Source organism: Nomascus leucogenys, chromosome 4, assembly GCF_006542625.1.
Source record: "Nomascus leucogenys isolate Asia chromosome 4, Asia_NLE_v1, whole genome shotgun sequence".
Classification (NCBI taxonomy): Eukaryota; Metazoa; Chordata; class Mammalia; order Primates; family Hylobatidae; genus Nomascus; species Nomascus leucogenys.
This window is the reverse complement of record NC_044384.1, coordinates 78032438-78054184: the sequence shown is the minus strand read 5'-3', so window position 1 is coordinate 78054184 and position 21747 is coordinate 78032438. Positions and strand designations below refer to the sequence as shown.

Here is a 21747-nt window from a genome sequence, read left to right as displayed (position 1 = left end):
ACAATGAAAACTGAATGCTTACACAGAAAGAATCTGGCATTCAAACAAAACAAAAACAAAAAAACAAGAACTTGGCACTATATAGAAGAAAACTGATCCAGAGGTAATCATACCCTGTTTCAGGCTTAAAAAATGTTACCCAAGATAAACTTTTCTCAAAAGACTGGAGTTGCTGCTATCAAATATATGTAAACAACACCTGTACTACTTTACCTTATTCTCCTACCCATCTTCTGCACCTTTCAACTACCTCCCTTTGTCACTCACAACACTCTGAACTCCATTATGCAGGATTTCTGATGAATGTGGTAACATGGTGTGGAATCTATGAAGCAAAGGAGCATTGTACTTATTCATTTCTTTACCGTGTTTGAGAAGCCTGTGCACAAAGAGATGCTCAATATATATATTTGTGGAATTAATGACCACTACATTTTCTACTCCTTTTGCTTCAAATTACCAGAATTAATGAGAATGAAAACATGAATTTAAGTTAAAAGGTGAACAATATCCAATTTAATCTTATACTCCTTTCCAAACAGCTTAGAGATCACCGGATAGCTTATTAAATGTATATGCTGATTCAGCAGGTCTGAAGCAGGGCCTGAGATTCTGTATCTCTAATAAGAACCCAAGTGATGTCAATGCTCGTTGGTCTGTATTCCATGCTTTATATAGCAAAGTCTAAAAATGCACAGTTCTAACTTAGGAAACTCTTAGCATCTCCCAGGTCATGTCCACATTTCCAGTTCCACAGCAGGACAAACCTGTGTGGGGCGTCTATTTGCTAAATAAATGACATTTGCAAAAAAAAAGTCTGTATATACTAATTTGCAAAAGGAAAACTAACATCATAAATTGTATTAACCAAATATAAATATTTGAAATGGACTGAATTTATAAAACAGTTTTTCATAGGCTTGTGATATTTAACTAAAACAATCTAAAGTGGCTCTCAGAAATGACTTTTCTATGGCATAAAACAGTATTAACAGGGAGCAGAAGGAACAGAGAAATTGCAGTACCTATCAAGAAACAGAAATAACTGTTACTTGTGGAAATAACTCTGAAGAAACATGGTATAAGAAAACTGCAGACTTTGGAGTGATTAAGATTCAAGTTCAATCCTGGTATTGTGCCAGGCTCTGTGTAGTCAATAGCATTTTATATTATCTCATTTCATCCTTACAATAACTGATATTGGTATCCTTAAAACACAGAGAAGGAAAAGTGAAAAGAGAAGTAACTTGCCTACAGTAAATGAAGGAGTTATTACATTTATCAGTATGACCTTGGGCAGGAGATATAGTTCTACAACTAGAATTCCTAGACTTACTCTCTAAGACTGTTGAGAAGGTAATGTGCAATTATCAAGTGTCTGGGACATACTCAGTGGTATGCACCCAATTTGTTCCTATTACGTACACTGCACTGAGATGGTCAGTGGTCACAAATAAATTGAATTTGAGTCTATTCTATAATACATATTGCAGACACTCAGCATCACTTTTTGACAGTTCCTATGGGAGTTTACATGCAAATTCAACAGCTAGCCTGCACAGTTTCAATAGCAGCAGAGTATTATGCTTCTCCTAAAAACTAGCTATGTGACCATGGGCAGGTTACTTAATCCTGCCAAGCTTCTAGTTTCTTAGCTGTAAAATAAGATCAATATAAACAAATTTAGTGGTGTTGAATAGACTGATTAGCAATAATATACATAACGTGTTTAGTCCACAGTTGATACAGAATAAATGCTCAATAAAAGATCATTATCCTGGTCACAGAAGTTCAAGAAGTCAAAGGATAAAAATTTAGAAGTCCTAGTCTGTCCATCCCTTGTAAAATTTGTCTTACTAGATTTTATTTTCACACCTTTTCCCCGCACTTGACTATAGAATCTTTAAAGATTTATGTTAGAAAAACGTTATTATTACCAACATGCAAAACTAAAGCACAGTGCAATTACCTACTTGATAAATACATTTTAAAAGTACCTGTATGATGTTTGGCATGTCGCAGAAGTTGCTTCTGGAGCCTGAAGAGTCGTCCACAGGAGGGATGGGGACATACATATTTCTTCTTCAGCAAATGCTGGTATTTAATGTGGTGCTAAAACAGAGAAAGCGAAAGGGGCGGAAAAAAAAAACCAAAAAACTTAAGGCTTCCTGAAAGTACTTGTCTTTGCTAAGTCAAAAGTACTGAAGGACAACCAAATACTTAGATTTCACACATGGATAGTGAGGGAGTATAATAAAGTGGCTAAGAACATAGGCTATGGAAATATATAGACCTGGTTTCCAATTTGGGTCTGTCATTCACTAGCCTTTGTAATCTTAGGAGACAAATATTTCAAGCTCCAGTTCTCATTTGTAAAATGAAGATAACAATAACTATCTCAAAGTGTTGTTATGGGGATAAGAGATTATGTATTGTACTGTGCTTTAGAGCAGCAAATGGCACACAGCAGAGAAGGAGCAGCTATTGTTATAACTGAACCACAATCCAGAAGTAAGGCCTTAGTGTCATGTTATATTTGCTGCTGAAGATCAAACAGGTATTTCCTAAGCAATATTTCACTTTCATGTTTCCTGCCGAACCCAAATATAAGTGGTACCTTTACTCATCAAAAATAATAATAATAATCTACTCAAGAAAAATAAAAACAAAACCTCAAAGTCTTTTATTCATTCTACACAGTATCCAAGAAATCACAGGTTTGAGTTCTAATTTTACTTTTTTTCTAAATCACTTTAAAATAAAATCTGTTACTCTGTAGTTACACCACATTGGGAATTACCGTAACATTGAAAGATTCCAAGGAAAGTCCTCTATTTGGGTTCAGATTCTTAGTCACCTTTTTTTTTTTTTTTTTTTTTTAAACAGAAGGTACTATGAGTTTGGATGTGTTCATCACAGTTCATGTGTTGGAAACTTAATCCCCAATGTGATAGTGTTGGAAGGCGGGACCTAATGGGAGGTGCTTAGGTCTTAAGGGCTCTACCTTTATATAAATGGGTTGATATTATCATTGGAGTAGATTTGTTACAAAAGCAAGTTCAGCCCATTCTTGCCCTTCTACCATGGGCTGACACAGTTAAAAGGCCCTTGTGAGATGTGGGCACCACGCTTTTGGACTTTCCAGTCTCCAGAACCACAAGCTAATAAATAAATGTATGTTCTTTGTAAATTACCCAGTCTCAGGTACTCTATTATAGCAGCACAAATGGACTAATAATGATTAACCCATTTATGCTGGAGGTTGCAAATGTTTTTTTTTTTTTTTTTTTTGTGAAAAATCAGACCTTGGTGATGACCCTGAGCAGTAGGATATAAATAACTTGCCCAAGCTTAGTGTTCTAATAATGGAACACTAGGCATAAATGGGTTAAAGTCATTTTACGTTTAAAGAAAGACTTTTCTTGACATTATATGTCAACGATAAAGCCTACACAAGCCAACAAATTAAAGTCTCGTGGTGCAAGAACAAGTAATGGAACACAACCTGAAAGGCTCTTATATAACAACTTCACTGACCTGCAAATAGCGAGGGTGGGCAAGGACAGTTCCACATCCTTCCATCTCACAACGGACATATTGGATTGGAGGCTTTTTTCTATTATCAAAATGCAGAAGAAAAGTTAGCAAAAAAAAAGAAGTGGCACTCTGCACAGTGGCCTCTGACTCAAACTGTGCTATCGGGAATAGCTATTTTATAGTAGGAAGAATTAAAATCTCTTTAGTACTATACAGATTACACAGAATTTGTATTAGAAGTAACCAAGAACTAGTAAATATTTGACAGAATTAAAAAGTAACACAAATAAACTAATAACCCCCCAAAGGTAAAGTATTAAGATTGTTAGAAATTTCAAGATCTTACAATGAAAACAGATCATAACACCTGTGCATCTAGGATATTAGTGAAGTTGCTTTTGTGAAATTTTTAAATACCCATTCCTGCAGGATTATCATGAAGTCTAAATGTGTGAGTCAAGTGCCCGGTATTGGAATAAGGTGTAAAACAGTAAAGGTAAAAATTCCTCACCTCCTTTTGGGTAAACGTGGACTTTTGTCATCTTTTCGTCTTCTTCCTCTCCTATAATTGAAGACAGGGTAACAGTAGACATATTCTGAATCAAAACTTACACAGTGAAGGCTGGCTGAAGACACACACACACACTCTGAAGACACACACACACACACACACACGCACGTACGCACACGGCCAAAGAACAAGTGACAAAGGATAACCAAGAATACGTAAAGTCAAAGACATATGTGGCAAATCAAGCAAGTAATTTTACACTGAAGTAATTTCACTTTCAAATCAGTCTGTAAGACAGATTAAATATATACCTTCCATAAACTATGCAATACTATGAAAGACTTAGATGAATCTCAATGTATTACTTTTAGAGTTGCTACCACGTATCAACTAAAAACACTAAGAATAAAAAATACCTTCTCCTTGCAATAGAACTAAAAAACCTAAACATTTTTTTACTCAGTCTCTCCAGTGAAATTGTCAGCTGCTTGAGGCCAAATTTTTTTAAGTTAAAAAATACATATTTTGAAGCATGTACATGTCAACATCCTTCCTCACACTCCCACTCTTTTTTCCACTGGTTGTTTCAAAATCTGTTAGATTTCCATTTTTAATAATAATTGCCTACTCACTTCCTCGGAGGTTCCTCATCCTCTCTAATTTCATTCTCCTCTTCTTTCACCTCCACCTCTACTTCCACTTTAATTTCCTTCTTCTCCTTCTCTTCTTTTACCTTCCCTGATTTTCTCCGTGGCTTTGGGGTTTCCCTGAAAACACAAATGGATTTCAATACTAGACAAAAGATCTTTTCAAGGAAGACTATGACAACAAATTAAAGCTTAGAGTTATCATTGATTTGTTATAAAACTACTCTCCTCAGTTCATGAATGTGATTTCCTACCAATCATCCTCACATGTGTAGTAATGATCCAAATATATGTATATGTTGCTCATGGAATGAACCCTCCCCAGACTAAAGATGCCTGTAAATCAAATCTCACTATAATTGTAAAGAGAAACAAGACAATAAGTTAAAAAATTCTAAGTATTCACGCAATTCATGATACTTTGTTGAGATAAAACATGCAGACTTATAAAAACTTGTATATAATCAAAATAAAGTTCTACAAATGGGAGAGAGGATTATTATCAGAGTATGGTAAGGTGTTAGACTTACAAAAGAAGTGCATAATTAATTACTCATTTAACATTAATTCTACACCCATTAGTTGGGCAATAGACAAAATAAAAGCATGCAACAGTGCTTTCCTACTTATATTTCATTGACATGTCTGCAGTAAAATCTGAGACATGCCTTTCTAAGTGGGGTTTGTAGGTCTCATCTCTTGGGTCATCTTTGAATGGTATCTCCTCTTCACTGATTAACATCTCTTCTTCCTCCTCCTCTTCCTCTTCACTACTAAAAATAAGTAAATAGAAATGAGACATTCTGGTTGTAGGGATCATGTCTGAGGGGATTTTATTTGGTAATTTTTTAAGAGGTAGCCAAAAACTGATAAAGTCATCTAGCACTTTCATCCTAATGACCTAACTGGACTGAAATCTAGCTGCTTTATCACAAAGAATAATGATTGAAACTAAAAAGACATAAATCCTAGATAAAGACAGGGTGATGACAACTCAATGGCATTAAAAGTTAAGAAACAACTGACTTTGTAATACTGTCTGGTGATCTGCTATATCAAAAGACCTATTAACAGATAAATCACAACACAAAAGATTCCAATAAAATCTCAAAACCTTGGCCAAAAACACCCATATTTCACATTAGTGCCTACCATGGAATAAGTCCAAACACAGAAGATGCTCAAGACATGATTTCTAAGCTATGTAAGTAGATTACATGGTTTAAGTTCTAATCAAGCTCAACATGGAATCTAAATGCAGTATCAAAACTGAAGTTAATTTCTCTCACAGCTCAAAATAATTTCAAATGGAAGCAACTTCTGAATGATTTACTGTGACTATGCTATGTCCCCAAAGGTTTAAAAATGAAATATTAATGTTTTTTTACCTAATGCCACCTGGAGACTGATGCTCTTCTCCAACATCTAGAAAAACAAAGCAAAAAACAAAATTTTATTAGTGTAGATATATTTTCTCTCTGCAGTCAAGAAATGCAAATCAAATTACTGCATGGGGTAATTACACAAAAGCAGAATATCTGCAAACCGTTCAAAGAAATACTACCTACACCATCACACCTGCCCCTGACAGTTAAGCTGTTAAGGCAAATGTTCAACATTACATTTATAATGTAACAGCAACTAATTAGTAAACAGCCATATTCTAGTTGTACTGTACCATAATCAAGTTGGTCTGTATTTGGTTCTGACTTGCAAATGAGCTGTAATGAACCGGTCTTGGACCGAGAGCTTCGGGTGTTCTCTGTATCACGATGGCGAGAAACAGATGTCCTACTACTACGCCAGCCCCGGCTAGGTCTAGATGCAGCAATGGAAACTTCCTGAGGGAGGGCAGAATCGTCTTCTTCCTCTTTTTCTTCCTTGGGATCTAAATAAAAAGACATACCATTCTCTTTAAGTTTACAGTTAACCAATAACCAACCCTATATATCTACTAATTGTAAATACAGTTGAAGATAAATTAAATATTCTCAAAGGAAAAAAAACCGAAGACTTTTATTGAAATAATAAAAAAAAAGGAAAATGAGATAAAACTTATCCTTAATGTCATCATGCTAAAGAAATTACTTCATGTTGCAAAGTAGTAATTTTATACTGCCTTATCTTCTAAAAAATGCAATGCTAACTATGCAAAATACACTTAAGTAATTGGATTCATGAAATTCTACCTTTTAGATCTAAGTTAAAAGAAACTAAATTAGTCCCAAAAAGATGACCAGAACTACAGAGGCACCAAAAAGAAAGAACCATAGATCTAGATGTTATTTACAACCAAACAAGTCTATAACAAATTACTAAAGAGGAATTCCTAACAAGAGTACTTTTCACTCTAATCAAGAGTTTTTCTTAGAACTACACTATAAATTTGAACTAATCTATAGAGCAACTGAATGGTAAAGTCCAGCTCTGGTGCTATTCTGTTTCAGTTGTCCTATAAGACACTGTGTACAGGAGCACACACAAAATCTGTTATTGTTATCCTGTATTTTGTCATGTTTTAAGGGTGAATGAATTACGGTAGGTCATCCTCTCTTGAGTAGTAACTAATAAAAAGTTAATCTCAGAAACTGGCTTTCATACCTGGAGTAGCTAATTACTCAGACCTATATAAAAAAAAGTACATTAGAAGTGAGCCCATTTTTAACAATAGAAGATTCTTTAATAAACTTAGAATGGGAAAGGCCCAGTAATAAAATTTCAAGTCATAAGATACACATAAAAACAATTTTCCACATGGCAAAAATCAACCATAAACAAATTCTAATAACCCAATAGAAAAATAGGAACTAACAGGCCGGGCGCAGTGGCTCACACCTGTAATCCCAGCACTTTGAGTGGCCAAGGCGGGCAGATCACAAGGTCAGGCATTTGTGACCAGCCTGGCCAACATGGTGAAACCCCGTCTCCACTAAAAATACAAAAATTAGTCAGGTGTGGTGGTGCATACCTGCAATCCCAGCTACTGGGGAGGCTGAGGCAGGAGAATCACTTGAACCCGGGAGGCGGAGGTTGCAGTGAGCTGAGACTGCGCCACTGCACTCCAGCCTCGGCAAAAGAGCAAGACTCCATTCCAAAAAAGAAAAGAAAAACAGGAACGAAAAAACAAAAACAAAAGCTCAAAGCTCAATCCACTCGGAACAACAGACTCAAAACGATAGCATGACACCATTTTTCATGTATCATATTAGGGATGATCACATTTGACAACATAATGTATTGTCAAGACTGTGGGAAAACAGGTACTCTAACACACATATGATAATGTATTAGCAAAACCTCCAGGCAGACCAATTTGACGATATACATCAAAATTATAAATGTATATACCTTTCCACATGACGTTCAACTACTAGAAATTTATCCTACAAAATTACAATCATATTTATAAATGACTAACGTATAGCACTGTTTTTAAGTAGTAGAAGAGTAGAAAGCTAAACATTCAAAGAGGGATTGGTTTCACAAATAATTGTGTACATATGTAAGAGATACATATATACACACAAATATGTAACTTATGAAACCAATCCCCCTTTGAATGTTTAGTTTTCTACTCTTCTACTACTTAAAAACAGTGCTATACATTAGTCATTACAGTGTGTGTGTGTGTGTGAGTGTGTATATATATCTTACATACTATAATAACATTTCTGGAAGAAGATACAAGAAATTCGTAAGTACTGGCTACTTCCAAGGAAGGTCCAAAAATATGTGTAGTAATTTCACCTTTAAGTATATGCCCTAGAAATATAAACTACCACATGGAGGTTAACTGTAGCATGTTTATAATAGCAAAGAACAGAAACAACCTAACCCTCTGTCAAAGATAAAGTTCTTAAATAAACCATGATACCTTACTATGATGGAATACTATATAGAGGTAGGTTTATGTTAAAAATGACATGGAATTATCAGCAAAAATATTGTTAAATGTATAAAAAAGACACAAAACTATATATACAGTAGGGCAACATTTTTGCTTAACATTGAAAAATAGTTTACTATGGAGCAATGTGGTGACTATAGGCTATTTTAGCTTTAATTACACTGAAAGTTTTATGACAATATACTGAAGTAATGAAATTAGTTTGAAACAGAGATAAACAGCAGTGCGAACAGTTCCAAACAACCATCAAAATCAGTTGTGCATTTCCTTTCAGCTGTCTTTTCCATTCATTATTGCATCACCCTCCTATCTGAGCTATTCTAATAGAAAAAATAAAAAATAAAACATTAATATAGGTGAAAATACCTCAAAGGCCATTCAGTCTAAGCACAATCCATTACGTTTTACCCATAAAGTATCTGGAAAACCAAAGAAGCAGCTTATTCAAAATCACAAGGTTAGCTAAGGACACCTAGATTTAGAAATCATATTTTGAGATTAATAATGAAGGACTTCTACATATAGGTCATGACTACTTTTAAAACAATTTCATCAAAAAGAACAATTCAATACCACCTATGAAGTATTACAACATTTAATAATAGAAACATCTATTTTTTCCTTAACCCAACTGTACCGAGTTGGACTTTGAACCCACTCCATAACCTCCTGTCCTCAACAAAGCTCCTTTCTTCTTCATGATGAAAGGATGGTATGCCCACAACCTCCAATACTGTGGATTTTACTCATTGGATAAATGATGTCAATTTGATAACAATCGCTTACCATTATGAATAAGGCATAATAGCCTATCTTATTGAATACTACTGCTCCCGTCCCCTAAACATCTAGTCTTAAAAAAAAAACACTGTCAGAGATGACAGCAAAAATGTCCCTCCAGAAATAAACACATCATGAACAAAAACTGTCAGAATCAACTTTGTGGAAACTCTTGACAATAGTTAAAGGTTATAAAAGCCAAGGGAGCACTGAATCGAGAAAAAGGTAAGTAAAGACATTTAAGGAAATCTGTCAAATCACTTGATGAATATAAGCAAAAGGACCAGAACCTTTAGAGACCACAGAGACCGAAGTAGGAGCTAAACATTAGGTACTCATGGACATAAAGATGGCAACAACAGAAACTGGAGATTATTGGGGGGAGGTCGAAAAACTACCGGGTACTATGCTTAGTACCTGCGTGATGGGATCATTTGTATCCTAAATTTCATATCATACAATATGCCCCAGTAACAAACCTGCACATGTACCCCCGAATCTAAAATAAAAGTTGTAAAAAAAAAATGTTTAAAGAACTAAAGAAAATCAGAGCTAAAGAAAATCACTGACAAAGTACTAAAGGAAATCAGAAAAAATATGTCTCAACAAATACAGAATATCAATAAAAAGATAACTATAAAAAAGGAACCAAGAGAGGCTGGGTACAGTGGCTTGCACCTGTAATCCCAGCACTCTGGGAGACCAAGGTGGGCGGATCACCTGAGGTCAGGGGTTTGAGACCAGCCTGGCCAATGTGGCAAAACCCCATCTCTACTAAAAATACAAGAATTAGCTGGGCTGCTTGTAGCAGTGCATCCCTGTATTCCCAGCTACTTGGGAGGCTGAGGTAGGAGAATCACTTGAACTCAGGAGGTGGAGGTTGCAGTGAGCCAAGATAACACCATTGCACTCCAGCATAGGCGACAAGAGCGAAACTCCATCTCAAAAAAAAAAAAAAAAAAAAAAAAGGAACTAAGGGAAAAAAATTCTGGAGCTGGGAAGTATAATAACTGAAATAAAAAATTCACTGCAGACTTGAAAAAGAAGAATCAGTGAACTTTAAGCTAGGCCAACAGAGATGATCTAGTATAAAGAATGTAAAGAAAAAAAGAATAAAGAAAAATAAAGCCTAAGAGATCGTTTAGACAACAATTAAGCATGCCAACAGATGCATAATAAGATTTGCAGAAGGAGAGGAGAAAATGAACAGAAAGAATATTTGAAAAACTATTGGGGAATAAAGTCTGTACAAACAAGAACTTTACCTAACTTCTAGTAGGATAAATGAAAGAGATTCCCACCCAGACACATTATACAATTGGTAGAAAGACAAATACATAGAATCATAAAAACAGCAAGAAGTGACTCATCAGCAATAAGGAATGCTCAACAAGATTAACAGCCTCTCATCAGAAACCATGGAAGTCAGAAGGCAGTGTGATAACAAAGTGATGAAAGAAAAAAAAATCATCAAGCAAGAATTCTACAGCTGCCCAAACTATTCTTTAAAAACGAAGATGAAATTAAGACATTACCAGAAAATCAAAAACAGATTATCACTAGCAGATCTGCCCTATAAAAAATGCTGTGAGGAATCCTCTAAGATGAAATTAAAGGACACTAGAGAGCACTGAAAGCCATAAATTAAAACACTGGCAAAGATAATTACAAAGGCAAAAATATGATATTGTACTTTTGATTTGTAACTCCTTTTTCTCCCTACATGATTTGAAAGACAAATGTATAAAATAGCAATTATAAATTTATGTTAATGGGCATTTGACATCAAAACATACACTTTGCAACAATAACATAACTGGTGAGGCACAGAACAGTACAGAGCAGAGATATGTTTACTACTGAAGCTAAACTGGCATTAAACTAGATAAAGTTTAAAGTACTAAATGCAATCCCCAGGTAACCACTAAGAAAATAAAAATACACAGAAAATGAAAAGAGAAAATGGTACACTGCCATATATCTGCAACACAAAGAAGGAAATAAAAAGAAAATGAAGATCAAAATAAAAGATATTAAGACAGGTAGAAAATACAAAGCAAAATGGCAGGCCATTCTTATCTGTAATTTAAATATATATAAACTGTGGAATTAAAAGGTACATATTAGCAGAATGGATTAACAAAAAATACAACCAATCTACAGTTTGTCTACAAGAAACTCACGTTAGACCTGGGTGTCCAATATTTTGGCTTCCCTGGGCCACATTGGAAGAAGATGACATGTCTTGGGCCACACATAAAATACACTAATGATAGCTGATGAGATAAAAAAATTTTAAAAAGAGATCATAATGTGTTAAGAACGTTTACGATTTTGTGTTGAGACACATTCAAAGCTGTCCTGAGCTGCATTCAGACTGCGGGCCATAGTGGACAAGTTTGCTTCAGGTCCAAAGACACAAACAGGTTCAATGTAAAAGAATGGATTAAGATATTACATGTGAATAGTAAGCAAGAGAGAGCTGAAATAATGTATTAGTCTACCAGGGCTGCTCTACCAAATCACAACAAACTGGGATGTCTTAAAACAACAGAAATCGGCCGGGCGCGGTGGCTCACGCTTGTAATCCCAGCACTTTGGGAGGCCGAGGTGGGCGGATCACGAGGTCAGGAGATCGAGACCACGGTGAAACCCCGTCTCTACTAAAAATACAAAAAATTAGCCGGGCGTGGTGGCGGGCGCCTGTAGTCCCAGCTACTCGGAGAGGCTGAGGCAGGAGAATGGCGTGAACCTGGGAGGCGGAGCTTGCAGTGAGCAGAGATTGCACCACTGCACACCAGCCTGGGCGACAGAGCGAGACTCCGTCTCAAAAAAAAAAAAAACAAAAAAAACCAGAAATCTATTCTCCCATACTTCTGGAGGATAAAAGTCCAAAATCAACACAATAACAGACCACATTCCCTCTGAGACTCTGAGAAGAATCATTCCTTGCCTCTTCCTAGCTTTTGGTGGTGGTCAACAACTTGGCTTATAGCTGCTAACTTCAATTCTATCTCCATCATCACATGGTATTTCCTTCTGTCCCATGTATGATGTCCTTATTCTTTTAAGGACATCAGTCATAGTGGATTAGGGCCCATTCTAATACAGAATAACTCCATCATAACTTGATTACATCTGCAAAGATCCTATTTCCAAATAAGTTCATATTTACAGGTATTAAGGGCTAGGACCTCAACACATTTTTGGAGGGATAAAATTCAACCCGTAGTAGTCTGCATCTTCTGGTTCCCTAAAATTTATGTCCTTCCAATGTGCAAAATACATTCACCTAATCTTAACCTCCCAGAGTCTTAACCCATTCCAGTATCAAGTCTAAATCCAAACAATACCTAAAAATCATCAACTCAACTCAAAAGGGATCAAATCTCATCATCTAGATCAGTTATGAATGAGACTGGGGGTATGGTCCACTCTAGAGCAAAATTCTTCTCCATCTGTGGAGCTGATTCCAAAAAACAATGGTGGGACAGTTATAGATTAGACATCTCCATATCAAAAGGAAGAAAACAGAAGGAGGGGGAAAAAGGGTCAGGGGTCCCAGGTTAGTCCAAAACCTAGAGAAAAGCATGAGACTTTAAGGCCTAAGAATACACCTTTGTGGATAATGGTTTGTACTCTGAGCTCACCGGGGAAATAGCCCTGCCATCGTGGCCCCAAGAAGTCTAATACACCCAGGACCCAGCATTTGCGGCTCTACCCTCAGCATCATTCTTCTTTAATTCCATTCTGCCTCTGTCCCATTCAGGCCAGCCTGGCAGTGTTTCTGCTGTCACAATATTCTCAAAAACCTTGTCAGTCTTTCATGAAATTCAGAGGGCCGAAGCCACCAAATGAGGGTCCTCCACAGATCTTTCCTGAAAAATTGCATGTCTATTCTGGGAACTGCTGAGATGGCTGATTCGATCTACAAGTTATATACCAAGCCTCTTTAGAGAATAGCTGTCCAGTCACAGCCTTGGTCCTGTACCACAATACACTATCTGGACAGACTAAAAAATTTCCAAATTATCAAGTGCTGGCTCCTTTTTGCTAAACAATTCATTCCTCAATTTATATCTTTCCTCTCACATATTAGTATATAAGCGAGAAAAAACAAGGCTATAGCTTCTACACGTTGCCTGTAAATCTACTCAGCTAAATACCGAAGTTCATTGCTTACCCAATGATAGAACACAATTCAGTCAAGTTCTCTGCAACTTTATAACAAGGATCACCTTTTCTCCACTGTCCAGTAACATGTTCATCATTTCCTTCTAAGGCCTCATCAGACTGCCTTTAAAACTCATATATCTGTTGACCATCTCTTCAAGGCAATCTAGGCTGTTTTTTCTTTCCTTTACTTTTTTTTTTTTTTGAGACAGAGTTTCACTCTTGTTACCCAGGCTGGAGTGCAATGGCGCAATCTTGGCTTACCGCAACCATAGCCTCCTAGGTTCAAGCGATTCTCCTGCCTCAGCCTCACTAGTATAGCTGGGATTAGAGACATGCGCCACACCTCAAAATACTCAAAGCCAATATCCATTACCCAATCCCAAAGCTATGCCAACATTTTTAGGTACTTTTTTATAGCCCACTTCCAATACCAAAATGTGTTAGTTTCCTAGGGCTGCCATAACAAATTACCACAAAAGCCTATTTACTACAAAGACCCTATTTCTCAATGTTCCATTCACAGGTACCTGAGTTAAGACTTCAACATCTTTTGAGGAAAGCAATTCAACTCGTAAAGGTGGCCCTACTAGTATCAGGCAAAATGCACTTCAACAATTGTTACAAAACACAAAGAACATTATACATTAATGAGAGGGTCAATCTAGAAAATATAATAAACATAAACCTATACATAGCTAACATAGGCACCCTCTCCCTCTCCCCCCATCTCTCTCTCGAGATAGATCAACACATAACATATATAGCAAAGATTTACAGAATTGAAGAGGAACAGGTAATATCACAATCACAAAAATGGAGACATCAGTACCCCACTTTCAATAACAGAACCAAACACCAGTCAGAAGTTTGATAATGAAATACAGAACTCAAGCAAAATTAAAAAATTAGACATATTAGACAAAATTAGACATAATATTAAAAAACAGACATTGGGCGGGGCACAGTGGCTCACACCTATAATCCCAACACTTTGGGAGGCTGAGGCAGGCAGATCACCTGAGGTCAGGAGTTCGAGACCAGCCTGGCCAACATGGCGAAACCCTGTCTACTAAGAATACAAAAATTAGCCGGGCATGGTGGCGTGTGCCTGTAGTTCCAGCTACTCAAGGGGGCTGAGGCAGGAGAATTGCTTGAACCCAGGAGGCAGAGGTTGCATTGAGCCAAGATCACACCACTGCACTCCAGCCTGGGCGATAGAGCGAGACTCCAACTCGGGGCGGGGGGGGAAATCACAGACATATTGAAAAGTCTCAATAAATTTCAAATGGCTGCAGTCATATAAAGTAGGTTCTCTGGCCACAATGGAATGAAACTAGAAATCAGTATCAGAAGGAAAACTAGAAAACTCACAAATACGTGAAAATTAACACACCGTTAAACCAATGGATCAAAGAATAAATCACAAAGAAAATTACAAAATACTTAGAGACGACTGAAAATGAAAACAAAATATCCCAAAACCTAGGGGATGCAGTGAAAGCAGTTCTCAGAGTAAAATTTCTAGATATAAATGCCTACATTAAAATAAAAAAAAAATCACATGCCTGAATCAATAACCTAATATCATACCCATAAGAGCCAGGAAAAAAGGAGCAGAGTAAACCCAAAGCTCGCAGAATAAAGTAAATTAAGTTGGTTCTTTGACAAGATAACAAAATCAACAAACTTTTGGTTAATAAGAGAAGACTCAAATTACTAAAACCAGAAATGAAAATGGGACACTACCACTAAAATAAACATAGGAAAACACAATGAACAATTGTATGCCAACAAATAACATAGATGAAATCAACAACTTCTTAGTCACACACAAATTACCAAAAACAATTCAACAAGAAATGGAAAAGATGAACATACCTTTAACAAGTAGACAACTGAGTCAGTAAACAAAAAGCTCCCAACAAAAAGGCCAGAAGCCTCTAGATGGTTTCATTGTTGGATTCTACCACACATTTAAAGAATTAACTCCAGTCTTTCTCAAACTCTTTTAACAAATAGAAGATGGAACACTTCCCAACTCATCCTTATAAACACAGCATTATTCTCACACCAAAGCCAGACAAAGACACCACAAAAAACCATAAGCCAATATCCCTTGCAAACCAAATACAGCATCATATTAAGAAGATTAAACACTATAATCAATTGAGACAGGTCCCAGGATTATGAGGGTGGTTCGACATAAAAAAAATACGTAATCTGCCACATTAATAAAGAGAGGAAAAAACACACCATCATCTCAATTGATGTAGAAAAAGAACGTGACAAAATTAAACTTTCATGATAAGAACACACAAAAAACTGGGATATCCCATTTGCATGTGGATATCCATTTGTCTTAGCACCATTTCTTGAAGAGACTGCTTTCCCCTACTGAATGGTCTTAGCCACCTTCTTAAAAATCAGTTGACCATAGATGTATAGATTTATATCTGGACCTTTAATTCAGTTAGTTGATTTAATTATTATTAGTCTTATGCCAATAATACATTGTATTGATTACTGAAGCTTTGTAGTAAGTGTTGAAATTGAGAAGAAAAAAGTGCATCTTTAACTCTGTTTGTTTTCAAGATGGCTGTAAGAACACCTTCAAAAACCCCAGAGCTCACATCATACGCAGTGGCAAAAGACAAAGCTCTCCTGCTAAGGTCAGGAACAAGACAAGGATGCCCTCATTCTTCACTTTCATTCAACACTGTACTGGAAGTTCTAGCCAAGCAATTACTCAAGAAAAAAAAAAAAAGAGGCACCCAAAGTGAAAAGGAAGAAGTAAAACTGTATCTCTATTTGCAGGTGAAAAGACCTTACATATAGAAAATTCTAAAGAATTTTCACAAAAGAAAACTGTTAAAGGTCATATACAAATTCAAAGTGCCAGAATATAATAACAACACATAACATTCATTGTTTTAAGCATATTAGCAATGAACAAAAAGGAAATTAAGAAAATGATTACCTTTATTCAAAGTGCTAGAGTATATGACCAACACATAACATTCATTGTTTTAAGTATATTAGCAATGAACAAAAAGGAAATTAATGACTACCTTTACAATAGAATAAAAAGGAATAAAATATTGAAAAATTGTTAAGATGACAATACTCTGAAAATAAACCCACAGATTAAATGTAATTCTTATCAAAACCCCAGCTTCCTTTTCGGTAGAAATTGACAACACAATCCTAAAGTTCACAGGAAAATGCAAGGGATCTACACTAGTTACAGCCATCTTGAAAACAAACAGAGTTAAAGATGCACTTTTTTCTTCTCAATTTCAACACTTACTACAAAGCTTCAGTAATCAATACAATGTATTATTGGCATAAGACTAATAATAATTAAATCAACTAACTGAATTAAAGGTCCAGATATAAATCTATACATCTATGGTCAACTGATTTTTAAGAAGGTGGCTAAGACCATTCAGTAGGGGAAAGCAGTCTCTTCAAGAAATGGTGCTAAGACAAATGGATATCCACATGCAAAAAATGATGTTATACTCCTACCTTACACCTTATATAAAAATTAACTCAAAATGGATCAAAGACCTTAACACAGGAGCTAGCACTAAAAAATGCATAGAAGTGAAGACAACCCTACAGAATGGGAGAATATATTTGCAAGTCATATATCTGGTAAAAGTCTAATATCCAAAATATATAAAGTCTTTGGATTTTAACAAAAAGAGAAACAACCCAATTAAAACATGGGCAAAGAACCTGAACAGATTATTTCTCCGGAGATATACAAATGGCCAAAAAAGTACTTGAAAAAATACGGAACATCAGTCATTAACGAAATGCAAATCAAAATCACATGAGATTACCATTTCCCACATACAATGGCTACTAAAAATAATAAAGAGAATAAGAAGTGTTGGTGAGAATGCAGAGAAATTAGAACCATTGTTTATTGCTAGTGGACATGTAAAATGAGGCAGCTAATGAGGAAAACAGTGTTATGGAAAAACCTAAGAAAACAGTGTTAAGAAAAATGTTAAGAAAACCTTAGACACAGAATTACCATATGATCCAGCAATTCCACTTCTAGGTACATACAACAAAAATTGAAAACAGCTATTCAAAGAAATACTTATTACTTATGAATATTCATAGAAGCACAATTCTCAATACCCAAATTATGGAAACAACCCAAATATCCATTAACCAGTGAATGGATAAACAAAACGTCATATGTACATACAACGAAAATTTTTATCCAGCCATAAAAAGGAATGAAGTCTTAACATGTTACAATGTGAACCTTAAAAATACGCTGTATGATAGATGCTAGAAACAAAAGTCACATATTGTATGATTCCAATTACATATAATATCCAGAATACGTAAATCCATAGAGACAAAGCAGATTAATGTTTGTTGCAGCTGAACAGGAGGGAAGGGGGAATAACTGCTTTTAATGGGTACAGGGGTCTCCTTTGTTGGTGGTGATGAAAATGTTTGGAATTAGATAGAAGTGATGGTTGTACAACACTGTAAATGTACTAAATGTCATTGAATTGTATGCTTTCAAGTATTTTTTACTACTTTTTTGTGTGAATTTCACCTCAACACACACACACACACACACACACACACGTGCACAAAAGTACTGCCAGGTTTCTGGAATAGAAATTGACGACTGAAGGACAATCCATACATTAGCATAAACAATCATCAACAGACAGGAAACAAGCCAAGTTTCTTCGTGTGGTACTTCAAAGACAATTTCCAGTTGTTTCTTATAATAGCAGTTAACCTTGAGGAGGTTCCTTGATACATAAATAATAAGAGAAAAAAGCCATACTAGCTTGGGTAAAGGAAGACATCGTGCTAGTCACTGCATGAGCAACATGCAGGCACAGTGAATATAACTACCCTTGGGTTAATTAACCCTTGAACAACAAAGCTTTGAACTGCATGGATCCACTCATAACGCAGGTTTTTTAAAATATATAAGAAAATTTTTTGGAGATTTGTGACAATTTGAAAAAACTTGCAGACAAACTGTGTAGCCTAGAAATATTGAAAAATTAAGGTATGTCATGAATGCATAAACTACAGATACTACTCTGTTTGATGACATCACTGTAAAATATACACAAATATAAAAAGTTAAAATTCAACACAACTTACACTCACAAAGTCTTAAACTATATATGGCATCATCCAAAGTCCAGAGAAATGTAAAGAAACATAAAGATGTACTATTGAATAACTGCATAAAATTAACTCTGTACATAATAATTTCATAGCTATCTCCTGTTGCTATTGCAGCGAGCTCAGCTGTTTCAACTATCTGCTTAAAATGTCGTCAGGATAATCATCACCACCTGAGTGAATTTACTGTCACAGTAAAAGTGGTATCTCTCAGTTCTAACTCATTTTTCACTATGTTTAGAGCAATACCTGAAACCTTGACTAACACTATGGGACCCATAAGAGTTGCCACTAGTGATACAGGAAGTGCTTCCAAGAAGCAGAGAAAAGTCATGGTATTACAAGAAAAAGTTGAATTGCTTGATAAGCATAGAAGGCTGAGGTGTGTAGCTGCAGTTGCTCATCATTTTAAGATAAATGAATCCAACATAAAAAGTACTGAAGAAAAGGAAATTTGTGAAGCCATTGCTGCACCTACAGTAGCAGGTGCAAAAATCTTGCAGTTTTTGCAAAATACTTTTATCTCACATTCAAGATGCAGCTTTTATGTGGGTACAGAATTGCTATAAGAAAGGCATACCTACAGACTCTAAGTCATTATATGACAACTTAAAGCAAAAGAAAGGTGAAGAATTTAATGTCAGCAAAGAATGGTTTGATAATTTCAGAAAGAGATTTGGCTTTAAAAATGTCAAGATAATAGGAGAAACAGCTTCTACTGACCAAGAGGCAGCAGACAAGTTCCCAGGCACTGTTAAGAAAACAGTTGAGGAAGGATATCTGCCTAAGTTTTTAATGCAAACTACCCCAGTCCAGAAAAAAATGCCACGAATGACATTTATTAGTAAGGAGGAGAAGTAAGCAACAAGATTTAAAGCAGGAAAGGATAGGCTAACTCCACTGTTTTGCGTAAAAGCAGTTAGGTTTATGATCAGGGCTGCCCTTTATCTATAAAGCTACCAACTCCTGAGCCTTGAAGAGAAAAACCAACAATCTTTTGGTTGTACAACAAAAAGGTCAGGAAAACAAGAACTAATTTTCTAGATTGGTTCCATTGATGCTTTGCCCCTGAAGTGAGGAAGTACCTTGCCAGTTAGGGACTGCCTTTTACGGTTCTTTTGATATTGGACAATGCCCCTGGCTACCTCATGAGTTTAACATCAAAGGTGTTGAAGTGGTCTACTTGCCCCCCAAACACAATGTCTCTAACTCACCTTCCCAATTAGAGGGTCATAAGAATCTTTAAGTCTCATTACACAATATTCTATGGAAAAGAACTGTTAACTCCGTGTAAGAAAATCCCAATAGAGAGAACATCATGAAAGTCAGGAAGGATTACACCACTGAAGATGCCATCGTTATAGAAAATTCCTGCTGGAGAAAACTGTGTCCAGATGTTGTGCATGACTTCACAGGATTTATGGCAGACCCAATCAAGGAAATCATGAAAGAGATTGTGAATATGGCAAAAAAAAAAAAAAAAAAAAAAAAAAGAAAAAAAAGGTGGTGGTGGAGTGGTGATGGTGAAGAGTTTAAAAATAAGCATCTTGAATAAAGTCAAGTGCAAACAGACACCACACAAGAGGAATTAACAAGATGACATGATGAAGATGAGTGCTTTTGAACAGGTGCCAGATGATGAGAAAGACAACATATAAGAAGCAATGCCAGAAAACAAACTAACATTAAAAACTTAGAAATTCTGGCAGAAAGGTTCCAATTATTCAAGACTGCTTTTGACTTCCTTTTATGACAGGAACCCTTCTATGATATCTGCCCTGAAACTAAAGCAAATGGTTAAAGTGTAGAAACAATTGTAGAGAAACGAAAAAGCAAAAAAGAAGTCAGGCAGAAATTGTATTTCTGTAAAGTTACGCCAAATGTTCCTGCCACTCCTTCTACTTCTGTCACCCCCTGAGATAAGAGTAACGACTCTTCTTCTTCCTCCTCCTTAGCCTACTCAATGTGAAGAAGAGGACGAAGACCTTATAACGATCCACTTACACTTAATCAATAGTAAATATATTCTCTTCCTTATGGTTTTTTAAATAACATTTTCTTTTCTCCAGATTATTTTACTGTAAGAATACAGGATATAATACACAAATAAAATATGAATTAGTTGACTTTATGTTATTGATAAAGCTTCTGGTCAATAGTAGGCTATTAGTAAAGTTTCTGGGAAGTTAGATGCAGGTTTTTGTGAGGGGGAGGTGGTGCCCCTAATCCTACCATGTTGTTCAAGGGCCAAACTGTACATTCTTGAAAGAAGGTATGAAGTAAGAGTGGTTTATACTATGAATTGAGACAGTAAGAGATTAATGCTAGGCCAGGCGTGCTGGCTCAAGCCCATACCCAGCACTTTGGGAGGCGGAGGTGGGTAGGTCACTTGAGGTCAGGAGTTCCAGACCAGCCTCGCCAACATGGTGAAACCCTGTCTCTACTAAAAATACAAAAATTAGCCAGGCCCGTGGTGGCGCATGCCAGTCCCAGCTACTCAGGAGGTCAAGACAAGAGAACTGCTTGAACCCAGGAGGCAGACGTTGCAATGAGTTGAGATCGCACCACTGCATTCCAGCCTGGGCAACAGAGTACGACCCCGTCTCAAAACCAAAAAAAAAAAAAAAAAAGAGAGAGATTGATACTACTGGCAGGAATGTTTTCTTCTAATTCTTCTAGATAGCAGACAATGAAATATGATTTATCTCAATCCTACAGCCAGAGATAACTATTATAAACAAGTCAAACCATCAAATTCCAAAAGATGAGAGCCACTTGGTCATGATAAAATACTTTAAGTTAAAAGGGCCATTCTAACATAACCAATGCTATTATTTTATTGTAGGGTGAAACGGTGTGGTTAGTTGATAAGCTGGGAAGATACTAAAGGTAAAGGTCTTCAAATATCTCTTTAAGTATTTAAATTTCTTCTGGGCAATTAATAAATCTTAAGTATTAACTGCCAGATAATATATATTTTTTTCATTTCTCAAAAATCAGTTATAACC

At 36.0% G+C, this 21747-nt stretch overlaps 1 protein-coding gene across 2 annotated transcripts in view; it reads right to left on the bottom strand.

The window, feature by feature from the left end:
* ZFP91 (ZFP91 zinc finger protein) overlaps positions 1-21747 on the bottom strand; it is a 42733-nt gene that overhangs the window by 4682 nt on the left and 16304 nt on the right. The window contains exons 3-9 of one of the 2 annotated variants that reach the window (XM_003275342.4): positions 6374-6583; positions 6084-6120; positions 5364-5468; positions 4681-4815; positions 4049-4099; positions 3538-3616; positions 1998-2112 (exon numbers count right to left, since the gene is read on the bottom strand). In XM_003275342.4, the coding sequence (XP_003275390.1) occupies positions 1998-2112; positions 3538-3616; positions 4049-4099; positions 4681-4815; positions 5364-5468; positions 6084-6120; positions 6374-6583 (732 nt within the window). The remainder of the gene's footprint in view (positions 1-1997; positions 2113-3537; positions 3617-4048; positions 4100-4680; positions 4816-5363; positions 5469-6083; positions 6121-6373; positions 6584-21747) is intronic. The other variant, XM_012498696.2, reaches the window with a different exon arrangement.